Below are 16,567 nucleotides of genomic sequence, written 5' to 3'. Positions count from 1 at the left end.
AGAACAGGTATGCAGTGGCGGGTTCACTGAACAGTACAGGTATGCAGTGGCAGGTTCACTGAACAGGTATGCAGTGGTGGGTTCACTGAACAGGTATGCAGTGGTGGGTTCACAGAACAGGTATGCAGTGGCGGGTTCACTGAACAGGTATGCAGTGGTGGGTTCACTGAACAGGTATGCAGTGGGTTCACAGTACAGGTATGCAGTGGTGGGTTCACAGTACAGGTATGCAGTGGTGGGTTCACAGTACAGGTATGCAGTTGTGGGTTCACAGAACAGGTATGCAGCCAGGAACAAGCTAAGCCTAACTAATCTTTCCCTATGAGAGACAGTCTGCAGCAGCTCGCCCTACTCTCACTAACGCAGGCACACGAGTGAGCTTAATGGCCGCCGCTGCCTGCCTTTTATTAGGGGGGGAGTGGCTCCAGGGGCTAGTGTAGCCTAATTGGCTACACTGGGCCTGCTGACTGTGATGTAGAGGGTCAAAGTTGACCCTGATGGTGCATTATGGGGCGAACCGAACTTCCGCAAAACTTCGCCTGTGGGACGCGAACCACTGAAGTTCGCATGGAACCGTTCGCAGGCGAACCGTTCGGCCCAACTCTACTAAGTATATGAAAAACCAGATCACCAGTGGTAGTTTGAAGTATACACCAGAGTCATATTAGTCTCTATACTTCAGAGGTCAAGATGGAAATATTGACTACAGCACGGTTTCTGCTATATACCATAGATTTCTCACAAGGTGGGATTTGTACAAAGCACTGCATAGACAACATCAGGCAATACACAGGAGAAATATTCTAGCATATATTGCGCACAAAAAAATATTTTATACAGTATTTGGGGTGCAGAATTTACTGTAAATTGGATATATGATATTTTGGTCAGCACTGGAAGCAGAGGATCCCTGCATGGCTCTGTGGTTTCCACCCTTTGGACAGTCACCCCAAGACAATCATTTAATATGTCATTTAATATGTTCATTGTACCTTGGGTTCACAAGGTATAGAGAGATAATTTATTAATAAAAAAGAACTGAGTTGCTCTTCACATTAAACTGTACATGAAACCACAAGAAATAACAGAAACCACAGAACGATGCATACACTGATACTGCACCTGTATCTCATCCTATATATGCACAGAATATACGTGGAAGAGCAATATACCAAGAGAGTAAGTTAGGTCATTCAGGAAACTCTAACTGTATTTATTGCTGATCTAACTGCAGATAATATCAGTAGCAATATCTAACCGCAGCAAAGCAAACAGTCTGTAGAATCTTATGCATTCCTTGCTTCACTTGATCTATCCCTATTAGCTAGATCAGGCCTCTCTAAGTTACATCTATGCATCTATGCTAGGCATATATATATACAGCATACAGATCATGTAGAATAAAAGTAGGAAAAGGAGTGAATAAAGTCCTCAGTCAGAAGCCCCTCGGGAGCCCACGTTTGCTCCTCTTATACTCACCTCTAAAGAGTTAAATGTGACATCATCTGAGCAGGGACGGATCAATAACTCATCGCCTGCTATTGGCTGATAAGAACCCGTGATATCATGACAAGCACATTCTTTTACTGCGCATGCACTGAAAAATTGAATTTTCCAATGACCTGTCCCATTGTTCTGAGGAGACCATTGTTTAATGTACTTGTGAGAATATTTTCATAACAATGGCTCATGTTTATGTTGTTCGTCGCCAGCTGGTCTGGCCTCTGCACTGGATATCTCTGATACAGCCTTGGGAGTTCCAGTACAATGTTCTACTGAAAATCAGAACTGTCTTTATTTATCTCTAAGAGAAATTATCCTTAAAGAGACTCTCTGCAGAGCAAGTCCTTTTACTAAACCAGTTAGGTAAAGTGACTGTGGCCTCCGAATTCAAGCATATCATACTTAAATTCTAACAGACAGACTGCTGGTTCAGACCAGTGTCCTTTATTAAGCTGTATGTAACACCTCTGGGAGAACTTGATAAAAGACACTGGTCTGAAACAGCGGTCTGTCGCTGTTCCTAGCCATCTCACATGTATGTATGTTTTAAGAGATAAAAGAGCCATAATTCAATACGTGGTGCTACTGGATTATTTCATTTGTTAAATGTATAAGATTTTTTTATCAAACAATGCTGGTTATTATTTATTTGTATAACACCAACATCTTCAATAGCGCTGTACATAGTACAAAACAAACATTGGGGAACAAATATACATGAGAAATTCAAGACACTGTACAGTCATGACATTCAATAGTAGAAATACAAATACATGCATAGTTAATGTGTAGTTTGCGATGTCTCTAAAGTTGGTACATATGTATATGGTAAATTACAGCAGTATGAGAAACACTAGGAGGAGGTCCCTGCCCTTGCGAGCTTACAATCTACAGAGTAGTGAGAAGGAAACAATAGGGAAGGAGGCACAGGTGTTAATGGGTGAGGAAGCGACCTTTAAAGAGAATCTGTACTCTCAACTCTCTTACTATAAAAAGCATACCATTCTATTCATTATGTTCTCCTGGGCCCCTCTTTGCCGTTTCCACAGCTCCCCGCCGGGATCCTGGCTTTTAATTGCCAGTTTTAGGCAGTGTTTACAAACAAAAAACATGGCCGCTAACCAGGAAGTGATGTTTGTATATATCTCATGTTACAGTATACTACAAGTTTTTATTACATAGAGAATTATCTGCACTCCAGTCTGGGATTCTCACAGTTCTCAGCATGAGACAGGCAGCTTCCTTTCCCCTCAGACAGCTCTGTCTGTGAGGAGCAAACAAAGCACACAGAGCCTGCAGGGGGCGTGTATAACTTCTCCCTATCACAGCAGAGGCAGCGCATTCCTCTCTGGCTCGACAAGGCTTGACAAAGAAAAGAAGATTAGATATATTACAGAGACAGTGCAACTAGAAAGGCTGCAGAAATCCAAACAACATTAGAACAGGTATAGGAACTTATAGGATACAAGAAATAAGGCTGAAAATGTTGTTACAGAGTCTCTTTAATGCTACCTATAGAAAATTATAAGCTTATCTGTATAGGTTTGTTTTCAGAGTATGTCTGAAGGTTTCCAGGCTCAAAGCATGACAAACAGGCTGTGGGAGAGAGTTCCAAAGGAGAGGGAAAGCCTGTAAGAAGTCCTGGCTGCGAGAGTGAGAGGAGATGACCAGTCTAGAGGAAAAAAGGGTCTCCTGTGAGGAACAGAGGATCTGGATGGGGAGGTATCTGGAGAATAAAGAGGAAATGTATGGAGGTGACAACTTGTGTAGAGCTTTGTATGCAAGCGTGAGAAGTTTAAACTGGATCCTTTGGATAATTGGTAACCAATGGAGAGAATGGCTGAGAGGATGAGACGGGCAGCAGAGTTTAGTAGGGACTGGAGAGGTGCCAGTAAACCACTGAGTAGGGTGTTACAGTAGTCAAGACGGGATATGATTAGAGCATGTACAATTATTTTGGTTGCCTCTTTGGAGAGGAATGGACGGATTCTGGAAATGTCTTTGAGATGGAAATTGCAGAAAGTAGTTAATGTGTTGATATGTGGTATAAATGAGAGTTCAGACTCCAGAATATCCCCCAGACAGAAAGCTTTAGGAGTTGAGGATATTGGGGTGTTTTCTACATTGCTTGTGACTATGGTAGGTGGAATAATGAGCAAAGGTGGAAATATCCCAATCTCCATTTTGCTCATGTTAAATTTAAGGATATAGGATGACATGAATTTAGATACAGCAGATAGACAGCCGGGGACTTAAGATAGTAGTGTAAAGAGGTCTTGGGCAGAACAATAAATTTGTGTGTTATCAGCATAGAGGTAATATTAAAATCCAAAAGAGCTTTTTATTTGTCCCAGGCCGTGAGTGTAAATGGAAAAGAGCAGGGGTCAAAGGACGGAGCCTTGTGGTATTCCCATAGACAGTGGGCGAAGAGAGTTGAAGGTGTTAAAAAGTTGTCTAGGGTTTATGGGTAGAGATGGCTCGAACCTCTGATTTTTGGTTCGCAAACCTCGAACACGAACTTCCACAAAAGTTTGGTTCATGTGAACTTTTAGAACCGCAATAGACTTCAATGGGGAGGCAAACTTTGAAAACGACAAACATTTATGCTGACCACAAAAGTAAAGGAAAAGATGTTTCAAGGGGTCTAACATCTGAGTTTTTGACGCACAGCAGCGTTTTAAGGGCAGAAATCACATTTCATGCTAAATTGGAGGCCTAAAGTGCTTTAAAACATCTTGCATGTGTATACATCAATCAGGGAGTGTAACTAGTGTACTGGTTCACACTAACAGACCAAACTCACTGTGTAACGCACCGCAAACAGCTGTTTGTGAAGTGACGGCCGTGCTGGACTAGTGCGCACCATGACAAGAGTGCAGGTGATGGCGGCTTTCCAACCCATATAGTTGCCGGGCTGAGGTAGCTCAATGACAGAATCGTGACTGTCCAGCTAATTGAATTTGGTCTGTCCACAATGAAGCAACGACCTTATTATCGTGGGTGTGCAACCCCCCCCCCGAGACACTCATATAGCCGTCGGTCATTGCTACATTGTGATACGCAAGCCCCTTCACCGCGGCAATGTAACGATCAAAAAGGGGAATTGCCACATGTACATGCCTTTTGTTTTGTTGTTGCAGAAAAATTAGGCAGGCATGTACATGCACCAGAAAAATTATTATAGTGGCCGCTGCTAGTAGCAGCCTTAAAAATTCAGGAATCCGCCTGGAGTCCTGGACCCTGTTGGTGGTGGTGGAGAAGGCAGTCAAGCGGCGTGCAGGCAGAGATGCTGTGTGTGGGGACTAAGTCTTCGGGCAGGCCTGACCGTGCTTTGCAGACCATGTGGTCAGATGAACCCTTGACCCAACGCTGTGTGCCAGAGATGACACCACTTGCCTTTCAACATCACGGTACAGTTTGGGTATCACCTTTTTTGAGAAATAATTGCGACCTGGTATCTTCCACTGCAGTGTGTGGCTTTTCCTCAGGTGGTCATCCCATTGAAGTTTGTGCTTTGTCATCATGTGCCTTCGTAAGGAAGTTGTCCCTACGCGGGTCTTGGTCTTTCCACGGCTCAATTTTTGGTGGCAGAGAGTACAGATGGCATTGCTATCATCTAAGGCAGACACACAAAAAGATTTCCACACCGCTGAGCCCTGGGGTGATAGCACTTTGGTAGTGGTGTCCGACTAAGTGTTAAGTTGGGTGCCAGAATCAGAGCAGGAGGAGGAAGATATGTCACACTTCTGTGCAGAAGCTGAGGAAGATGAGGTGTTCTGTGTTAAATAGTCCAGTACGTCCTGACAATCTTGGGGGTTGATGGCACGCGTCTTCTGAACACTGTACTTTGGTCCAGGGCCGCACAAAATCACAACAGCACGACCTCAAACAGACCTGCTGGGTGGCCTGCCTCATGTTTTGTCCATATTGGGGTGGATGAAGTGTAAGGTATGCTCTGACTTGACTAATACAATGTGCAGTCACACAGATGCAGTGAACAGGTATGCAGTGATTGGTATTACAAATGTGCAGCTGTCACACACACAGGTACCGTGGACAGGTGCAGTGACTGGTGGTATATAACACTGCGTGGGCTCACGTAGGTAGGTGCACTACTGAACAGGTATGCAGGTATTGGTATTACAAATGTGCAGCTGTCACACACACACACACCGGTACCGTGAACAGGTGCAGTGATTGGTAGTATATAACACTGCGTGCTCTCACGTAGGTAGGTGGTGCACTACTGAACAGGTATGCAGGGATTGGTATTACAAATGTGCAGCTGTCACACACACAGGTAGTCACTGAATGTGCTGGGCATGGCAGTGGCACAGTAGGAATTACCAAGGGGCCAAGGTCCAGCAGCTGCGTCTGACTGACAGGGCTCTATATGCAACACAAGTGTCTGTGGGCCACACACACAAACAAAAAAAATAGATCACAAGAACAACATTAGCTCTCAAAAGAACTGTTGAGGATAAGAAGTGCTTTTTAGCAATAAGTATCAGCAAGAAGGAGCAAGCTAACAAGCCTAACACAAGAGCCTAACTAAGCTTTCCCTATGTCATCAGGTTCTCACCCTTCCCTAATTACTGCAGTCACACGAGTGAGTGAAAAGGCTGACGCTGCCTGCGTTTTATAAGGGGGGGGGGGGGCTCCAGGTGGGAGTGTAGCCTGATTGGCTACCCTGTGTCTGCTGACTGTGATGTAGAGGGTCAAAGTTGACCCTAATGATGTAGTACAGGGGGCGGGTCGAACTCACATATAGTTCGAGGCTCACCGCAAACTACCGAAGTTCGCAAGAATAAGTTTGCGGTCTAACCGTTCGAGCCATCTCTATTTATGGGACTGTAAAAAAATGAGTGAGGAGAAGTATGACTGCTTGGCAAGGGAAAGAGCATCCCTGAGCTGGAGCAGCATACACCTGCCTGATTAATCGGCTGAGGTGCTCGTTATCAGTCGCCTCAGCCAACTTAAGTCAGGCGTTAAGTGATATAACCAATCTGAGCATTTTTTGCAGCAAAGGCATAGCGCAGGAAGCTGGGCGGCTGGTATAAAGCCTGGGACAGGACCACATGGGAAGTTGCTCTCGGTATGCTGGAGATGTAATGTGGATAAGTGTCACTCAGCAGGTAATGCTTCCTTCATTGCACAAATGTACATATTAGGAGCATACCGAAAGTGACACTGAACACATAGCACATACAGTATAGGGCCATATTCTCTACATATCAGTAAGGTTGCTGTGCCCAGGGAGCGGCAGTTTTACCATTTTATACACAGACTAGCAGCATGTGTTGCAAGGGTGATTCAGTACATAGTAAGCGTAACTTTTTACCGATATTTACAATAAGTGCACATTGCGCAAATAGCGCAACTTTTGTTATCTAGCTAACACACGCGTTATGTACCTTGTAAAATTGCCATGCACTCTCTACGCACATCACCTGTACCATAAATTAGTGAATACACCCCATGTCACTTCAGATTCCTTTTAAAGTAAACTTGAGACAATGAAAGTAAAAGGATTTATACTTACTTGGGGCTTCCTCCAGCTCCATGTAGCCCGCTGGCTCCCCCATGTCTGGTTTCCTCATTGCACTGCTGTGGAGTCTGCAGTCCAGCTGGGTTGTGTGCCACTGAGCAGTCCTGGCCACTCTCTCCCCCCTCCCTCCATTCATTTAGTTCTAATAACCCAAGGGTTAAAAAGTCGTGCTCCACAGCACAGAACTTGATATGGCAATTAGTTATATAAAAGAGGAATAGTGTCACCAGTTATTCCAGATCAGGGGTGCGCTTGCTCACAAAGAACACATATATCCTCCACTTGCAATAAATTTTAACCAAGCAGTGCTCCAATCCAAAATTCCTTATGTCCACACAGTAAGAGACAAGAGACAAAACTTCCATAGCATAAAACTGTAATCTTTTTAATACTAAAACCTACACTAAAATCTGCGTACCAGATATAAAACAAACAGAGCGCTTATCTGATGGTAACAGCATCCGCCGTGGTGGGATCCCGCTGATCGCCCTCAGTAGTTACTCCGCTCGTCTCTCTTCCTGAATTGTGTCCTGCCTCCCCCCATTCGTGCTCCCATGGCCAGAAGTGTCCTGCACAAGCAAAGTTACAGTCTTAACGAACTGCGCATGCACAGAATGCTCTTAGCTACGGAAGTGCAATCGGGGGGAGGGGAGAGTACAGGGCCAGGACCACACATGTGCAGTAGTCCATGCTAACGGCAAGCACAATGGCGGGGATCGGGAGGACGGTGAGGGAGCAGATGGACTATAGGGGGCTGGGGGAAGCCCCAGGTACATCCTTTTACTTTCTTGTCCCTGGTACACTTCAACAACAAATGTCATTATTTTTTAGGTCTGCCAGTGGAAAGCGTTGTAAGAAGTTCATGTAATGGCTTGTTTATTATTTGCAGTATTTACAAATTCATTTATTGTCTTGTTGTATTTTTTGTTCTGCCAGCGTTTGCCTCATTTACATTCCTTTTTCTTCGACAGGCGGTTGTGTCCATAACCCGGCGCTTCCTTTCATTTGACTGAATCATTTTAATATCCATTTGCGAGAAGCACGGGGCACCTACAACATCATTAATTAAAATATACAAACCTCCCGTCAATGAGCACCCAGACAAATCATTCCATAAATACAGATCAACAGATGTCCCTTTTTGTTCATTATTTAAAGCCTAGCCAGATGTTACTGCTATATAAATTAAAGCAAGGGAGATTATAAACTATAAACTAATAAAGTGGAATGTGAGGCAGAGCTCGGCGTGCTGCGGTACTACGGCATTATAAAGAGGCAGGTTCTCCGATTTCATTAATAAGGTAGGCCGCTAATTGGATGAAGGAAATGAAATGTACACTAAAATATGTGTCCCAGTTCTCATGGCAATAGAGATAAGAATGGCTGCAGCTCACATACTATAATCCAAATATACTCCATCCTGAAATATTAATGTTTGCATATAATTATATAGCTCTCTGGTATTTTTGTGCTGTATACCAGATAGCGCGAGTCAAAGAAACACTGTTTTGTAAATTAAAGGTATACACATTTCATAAAACAAAACAGACAAATAAGTGACAGCGCTCAAGGATGCATCTGAACTGCAAGCTTACAGGGGCAATGCAAAGCCCCTCTGGAACTAAATACATGCCTTGGATGCAAAACAGATGCAAATTATGTGCTAATTCTAATCTAAAAATGTTGAAAGTGAATTTGAAGCAGTGAATGCAGCTGGCCATTAGTATACTTACATTGAACTTGCATAGCGGGAAACATGGCAGCGCTTTCAAACGAAAACTTATACCTGAATGATTTATGTGCATTGATGTGCAGACCCCAACAACTGGACTACATCACACACTTAGCACTCACTACAGGCAAAAGGGGGGTGAACTTATACCTGAATGAGTGGGGCTCTGCACATCAATGCAGATAAATCATTCAGGTATACGTTCACCCCCCTTTTGCCTGTAGTGAGTGCTAGGTGTGTGATGTAGTCCAGTTGTTGGGGTCCGCACATCAATGCACATAAATCATTCAGGTATAAGTTTTCGTTTGAAAGCGCTGCCATGTTTCCCGCTATGCAAATTAAAGGTAATCATCTTTTTCACATAAAGTTGCAAGTAAAGATCGCTTCACAAGAAAAATGTTTTTAAAGTTATAGGACAAACGAGGTGACATGTGACATGATGAGATAGACATGTGTATCTATAGTGCCAAGCACACAAATAACTAGGCTGTGTTCCTTTTTTTTTATTTCTCTGCCTGAAAGAGTTAAAAATCAGGTATGCAAGTGACAGTTTCTATCTGGGTCGGGATCAGGTCGGACTGGGTCAGACTATAGCATAAGTAATTACAGCCATACAATACTTTCCTGTCAGTAAATGGCTTCCTGGTGCAGAAAAGAGATAAAAAGTCAATAGTTCGGATTTTAGCTCTAGCATACTTCCATGCATGTATCATTAAGCAGAGACAATAAAACAGTAAAAACTTGAAAAATAGATTTGAATATAAAATAAAACTGTGGGATATCTAAAAACAAAAAAAATCTTTTTTAGGAGAACGAGGATTGATACAATTGTTTTTCTCATCAGTTTATTTTCACCTCGGATGTCCTTTCAGTCTTTATTAAGTATAATAAAAATTATCTTAAAATATTAGGAAGTGTTGGTTCCCATGGGAACAGCGCTGTATGTGGTTTATTGTGTACATTAATTCCCTATGCCTTGTTTGGCACTGTTTTGAATAAGGTATAGCTTATTTTTTTTATTTTGGGGCAGATTATTATTTTTATTATTATTATTATTTAGTATTTATATAGCGCCGACATATTACGCAGCGCTGTACAGTGTATATATATATATATATCTTGTCACTAACTGTCCCTCAAAGGAGCTCACAATCTAATCCCTACCATTACCATATGTCTATATTATGTAGTGTAAGTACTGTAGTCTAGGGCCAATTTTTTTTTTTTAGGGGGAGCCAATTAACTTATCTGTATGTTTTTGGAATGTGGGAGGAAACCAGAGTGCCCGGAGGAAACCCACACAGACACGGAGAGAACATACAAACTCTTTGCAGATAGTGCCCTGACTGGGATACGAACCAGGGGCCCAGCGCTGCAAGACGAGAGAGCTAACCACTACACCACCGTGCTGCCCGGCAGATCAGGCGGATCACTCAAAACCAGTCTTATCAGCTGAACGACGGACTGTACACACGCCCGATTTGACGTCCGGACGACTGAACGACGGGACGTCCGAACGACCCGTCGTTTAAAAAAATCCGACGTGTGTATGGGCCTGTACTTTACAGAAAATAATCTAATTACAGAAAATCTAACAGAAAATTGTATGGTGTGGAGTAGGCATTACCTTGTAAATCAGTGGTCCACGATAAGCATTTATTTAGTACAGTGAGCAGGGCTGGATTTCTCGAAAGCCCACAAAGGCCATTGCCTTAGGTGCTGAAAGAGCAGAAAGGCAGCAGGACTTGGGAGAGGCCACATGTTAAAGTAAATAGTTTCTTCTGGTCCGAAGCAGCCCTTCTTTCCTGTACACACAGCCTGAATTCCAGAGCTCCGTGTATCTTCCTTACTTCCTGGTGTGTGATGAGACAGCTTGCTCTGCTGCATCTATCTCCTGATAATACCAGTACATACAAGCTTCAGTGATTAGTGCCACTGTGCCAGGGTTGTAGAAACAGAACTCTTAAATAAAAAGTTTTCCTGCACAGACAGCACAAATTCACGGGCATGTAAACTCCAGCTGTCAGACAGTATAGCTGATCAGCAGCCCTCCATTCCTTCTCCCCTATGGACTATAAATCTTAAACAGTAAGAGATAAGATTTGTTTCCCCTAGAGGAATTTATGGCAGCATTCTACTGTAAATTAAAAGTACAAAAAACTGCAAGTTGACCATAAAAAAAACCCCCCAAAACTAAAAAAAACTGTCAGGACTTTACTAAACATAATGTAAACCCGACATGTCTGTTGACCGCTACACATGCGGGTGAACAATGAGTGAAAATGTTGGGTAGGCGTCCAATATGTGTGATAGGGTAGGCTGGATTTAGGTTCTAAGACCATGAATAAAAATAAAATAAGAGGTATCTTACCTCCAATGTCGACTCATCTAGATGGGAAAAAGGAGTCTTTTATTATAAAAAAATGGTTATTCTGTTTCATGGGTCTAAGCCCGCTTCCTCAGGTCAATGCAAACAGATAAACTTAGCTATGATATATGTGGAGCGTGGGCGCCTTTGTAAACCTTTTCCATGGGCTCGAGGATCTCTACTTCCGTTGTGAAGAGGGGTCCCCAAAACCTGCACTACTACATAATCCAGGGTGAACGATGAGCTGGTTTTGTGGCTCTGGCCATCATCTATCATCATAATATTGTCATAGTATTCCACTTGTTAAAAACTGTTAATTTATTCCCAAAATGAATGTTCCACTTCTCATCTGTGTTCATCTTTTTTTTTTTCACACGCAGAGTTCATTAGGATGCACTGCACGTCAAACCCTGACTGGTGGATGCCATCCGAAGAACAGATCAACAAAGTATTCAGCGATGCTGTAGGACATGCACGCCAAGGACGTGCGGTGGGGACATTCTTCCATAATGGGAACACCTATTACGAAGGCATTGACCACCAAGTCCTTCAAGATGATCTTTTTAACAGAAGCTCTCATGATGGCTCTGGGGATTGATGAAAAAGAACAAATATGGAAGAAAATAAAGTTCAAAATAAAGTTCAAAAAAGGAAAAAAAAAGTCGAGAAAGAAAAGTTAGCCACAAAATGAAAGCTTAGTGTAATAGTTGGGTTAATGTGTCTTCTATGTTATCTTGCTGTGCACGACACAAGGACTCAAAAAGTGCCGTACCAGCAGTAAAAAAAGTCCGCCACTAAACCAGTCCAAAGCATACTACAAGTCTGTAAAAGTGTGTGTATGTATGTGTGTAAGAGTTCCGTCATCCTGATGAAACTTCAGGGACTTCCTGTGGCCCCTGTTATGTGACTGTTACTCACTCCCTCTGTATAGAACACAACACATATGAAACGAGGACCTGAGGCAGTAAGGTGTTGGTGTGTTCTGTAGATTTAGCTTTAATAGAATTTGCATTTTCACAACAAAGTTCAATTATGCAAAACCGCAAATTGTTCTACCCTGTGTTCATAAACCGTTGTCACCACAATCCTGACACTGATCATTTCTGCCTGTGTGTGTAAATTATTTCCAACCGCTAAATATTTTTGTCCACAATACAGCACATCATAATTTACAATTATGAATTATTATTTATAGAGACATTTTTGGGAGGGATTGCTGTACAGACAGTGTTCGGCTGTGCCTCATAGACCATTCTGTTGCGTGGGATGGGGAGGACAAGTGGAGTCTGTTGTAGATGAATGGTGTTTGTGGTTAGAGACCCATTTTGATACATGATATTCATCATTATTAAGATCTGCATGGTTGGAGGTGTGGGGGGGGGGGGGGGGGTTTGGAGGGTACTAGAACATTACAGTGGTACACCAGCAACTGCAGGACCAGTGGGAGATAGAGAGGATGGGAAGGTGCTTCACTGCAGTACATTACAGGGGAACACCAGCAGCTATAGGACCAGTGGGAGGTAGAGAGAGTGGGAAGATGCTTCACTGCAGTACATCATAGGGGAACACCAGCAGCTATAGGACCGGTGGGAGGTAGAGAGAGTGGGAAGATGCTTCACTGCAGTACATCACAGGGGAACACCAGCAGCTATAGGACCGGTGGGAGGTAGAGAGAGTGGGAAGATGCTTCACTGCAGTACATCACAGGGGAACACCAGCAGCTATAGGACCAGTGGGAGGTAGATGGGGCTAAGTTTATATTCAGTTCCAAGTTGGTTAGGACTCTCACATAGAGGAACAAAAAAAAAAGAATGTTAACATTTCTCACATGTACCCAGTCGATGGCTATAGATCACCAGTGAGTAAGCTTCATATTGATATTACATAGTTTTAATTAAAACAATAAAAAATCAAAGTATCTCAAAATGTTGGTATCTCCAAGATGTATAAATGACCTAATGTATTTAGTGTTGCACATGTGGAGCAGAGCTCATAAATAATTGCGTGATCAGCTTAATTAGGTGATGGATTTGCTGTGATCACTTCCTGCTTTACCTTGCACAGGGAAATGAAAGCAACACCTGACTGTGACCAACACATCAGAGCTTTATGGAGAAGCATGTGATCAAGGAACCTAAACTGAGAAGGATGTGGATTTTTCCTTTTAAAATAATACCAGCTGCCCGGCGCTCCTGCTGATCCTGTGTCTCCAATACTTTTAGTCACACGGCCCCTCAACAAGCATGTAGATCAGGAGCTCTGAATGAAGTCAGACTGGATTAGCTACACGCTTGTGCCAGGTGTGTGATTCAGCTACTACTGCATCCAAAAAGATCAGCAGGATTGCCAGGAAACTGGTATTGTTTAAAAAGAAATATCCATAACCCTCTCTGTTAAGGGTCCCTGAAGGCCTCTTTTACAGTAGCACATTGCATTTTGATACAACGTTAAAGTCGCAACGCAAATTACGACGCAATGCTCCAAGCAACGCATCTTAATGCTTTGTGATTGTTGCATACGGTAGAGAATACAGGCAATGAAAAGTATGCTTCCAAGTCATTACTGAGCATGTGCAAACAGTCCCACGCAGCTAATAACGTGTATAACGCACTGCATGCAGTACTTTCTTATAACGCTACATGTTACACACAAACGCAACGTGTGCACTGTGAATGTCGCACAGACTTAGTATTGCTGTGCGTTAGTCTGCATTGAAACATTTTCTGATGTGCGACTTTAACGTCGCACTGTGAAAGAGGTCTCAAAGGACAACTGTAGCAAGAGGTATGTCGAGGCTGCCATATTTATTTCCTTTTAAGCAATACCAGTTGCCTGGCAGCCTCGCTGCTCCTCTGCCTCTTAACACTTTTAGCCACAGACCCTGAACAAGCATGCAGCAGATCAGGTGTTTCTGGCACTATTGTCAGATCTAACAAGATTAGCTGCATGCTTGTTTCTAATATGATTCAGACACTACTGAAGTCCAATAGACCAGCAGGGCTGCCAAGCAACTAGTATTGTTTAAAAGGAAATAAATATAGCAGCTTCCATATAGTTCTCACTTCAGTTGTCCTTCAAGCCGGCAAGAGATTGGTAAGGCTCTGATTTGCTGTTCACAGGAATGTATTGCTTGTTTCCTGTGTAAGAAAAAGCAGGCATTGCTCAGAGACCTACAAATGTACTACCTCATCAAACTGATCACATGCTTCATCGTGAGGACCAGTTCACACTAGGTCCACTGCCAGCCAATTTACCTAAACAGATGGCAGAGGATCAACAGGCATGCAAATATGACTCCATGGTTTAGTAAATGAGATGCAAATAATTATGAGTTGATGCGAAATTATGCAAATCCATGCAGCTTCAAAATGAACCAATCAAAAAGGAAAAAAAAGGAATTTGCGAAGCAGGTGGTTGTGGCGCTGTGAGCTATTGTTATAGTGCACACCCTGCACCAGGGTAATTTGGAGTACCCCTCCAAGTTGCTACGAATTGGAGGGGGAATAGTATTTAACGCTGCCCGGGAATTTGAGCCACAGCAGGGTGAGCTGTCATTTGGCAGGGGAACAATACATACGCGGAATTTGGTCTGTTTTCAAGCTTCATGAATGAATATAGATACATAATTAGCATAATTCTACATCAACTTCGAGTGCGTCTCATTGACCATCCATAGCATGTACCTGTTCACTGTTCACACGTGTCCATCTCAACCATGTCCGGGATTGTCTGTTGCATCTACACTACACACAAATCTGGGCTGCACAACTCTTTTAGGGCTGAAACCCACAGGAGCGCTTTTGGCAGCATTTTGGCAGCACTGCGATACGCTAGCAGTTTGCCAAAACGCTGGGCTAATGTTAATGGATGAGGCAACTTCCACAGGAACGTTTGCGTTTCTCAGAAACGCAAACGCAGGACGTGCAGCATTTTGGGAGCGTTAGCGCTTCAATGTAAAGTATTGAAACGCTAGCGGAAACGCCCAGTAAAACCTAAACTGAGCGGTTTTGCTAGCGTTTTGCGGTTCAGCACACTGTAACAAAATGAAAAATAATTCACAGGACCAATCAGGATAAAAACGCAAAACGCTACGCACCCGCTGGGCAAAAAAATACAATGTTGCAAAACACAACCAAAAACGCACATGAATCCGCTTGCAAACCGCTCAGACAAAACGCTAGCGGTTGCGTTATGCGTTTGCTGATTTCAGTGGGTTCCTGGCCTGAGACAGTAGATGTGTTGCCATAGAATGGTTTGCCTCCACTTCCGAGAGCAGCGGACACGGCCCTGCCGAGTGGTACGGCCCATCTATTCTATACTGTACAGGTGGAATGGTCTAGAGTTCTGTCATTCTAATTATCCCATGAAGTCCACAGATAACAGTCTCTGCACAACTAAACAACATAAAATGTTATAGTTAGAAGAAGCACAGTGCCTTCTTTGCTCTATTGGCTGCGCCTCTCTAGTTATAGTTCATTAAGGGCTCTGAAACACTATAAGGGCCCATTCACACTTAGAAGCGCAAAACGCTTGCGATTTTTGCCGGCGTTTTGTGGTAGTGATTTTTCCGCGATTTCACACGGAAATATCACTGGACAGTGCAGCGAGTGCTTCGCGAACGCGTTTAGAGCTTCTATAGCACTGAAACGCGATCGCCGGGAAATCGCCTGAAAATGGTGCAGGCTACGCGTTTGCGTTTCGCAATTTTGGGCGATTTGCAGAGATTAGCACAAATCGCCCAAGTAAGAACGGGCCAATAGGATTTTATTACACTAGCACTTTCAAAAGGGCTAGCGTGTGGATGTTTTGCCGAAATCGCTAGCAAAACGCTGTAGTGTGAATGGGCCCTAAGAGCTGCTGGCCGCCGTGATGACGCATAGCAGCTGGCATGACGACGAGGAGCTACAGAAACCAGGGGGAGCCAACCCGACACCCGGCCCGGTTGTCGTCGGTAACGGGAGTCGACCAGAGGGACATGGACAGGTGCCAGGATGACACCGGGGGACCTCGTGGCCTACGGTGGGCTGGTGAAAGCCCCTGGTAAGTGAAATTTTTTATTTTAGGAGACTGCTCAGGGTCCCTTTAACATTGAATGCAAATTTGCAGTTTGCAGATTTCTTCAGCACGCATCCGTTTCCCATACAATGATTGATGGCTGCATGCAGATTACCACATTAACAATTGTGGTAAAAACGTGGAAATCCATATACAGGAAAACGTATGCGGAATGCAACATGCTAGTGAAAATAGACCCCTAATTACATGCAGAGTTTTTGTTGCCTGCAGAAATCAGGACTCAGTCTCTCGGGCGACAGTTCAGGGCCAAGTGCTGTACACAGTGACGTAACAATGGGGGGTACAGAGATTGCAACCGCACCGGGGTCCTTGGGCCAGAGGGGCCCTTTCACAGTTTTAG

At 43.6% G+C, this 16,567-nt stretch overlaps 1 protein-coding gene across 3 annotated transcripts in view; it reads left to right on the top strand.

Moving 5' to 3' along the window:
- BEND4 (BEN domain containing 4) overlaps positions 1-12,236 on the top strand; it is a 176,575-nt gene extending 164,339 nt beyond the window's left edge. For 2 of the 3 annotated variants that reach the window (XM_068268181.1, XM_068268198.1), the window contains exon 5: positions 11,532-12,236. In XM_068268181.1, coding sequence (XP_068124282.1) covers positions 11,532-11,749 — 218 coding nt within the window. In that variant the 3' untranslated portion in view covers positions 11,750-12,236. The remainder of the gene's footprint in view (positions 1-11,531) is intronic. The other variant, XM_068268188.1, reaches the window with a different exon arrangement.
- Positions 12,237-16,567: the final 4,331 nt, after the last annotated feature.

This window comes from Hyperolius riggenbachi, chromosome 1 (assembly GCF_040937935.1).
Source record: "Hyperolius riggenbachi isolate aHypRig1 chromosome 1, aHypRig1.pri, whole genome shotgun sequence".
Taxonomy (NCBI): domain Eukaryota; kingdom Metazoa; phylum Chordata; class Amphibia; order Anura; family Hyperoliidae; genus Hyperolius; species Hyperolius riggenbachi.
This window is presented reverse-complemented; position numbering and strand designations above follow the sequence as displayed.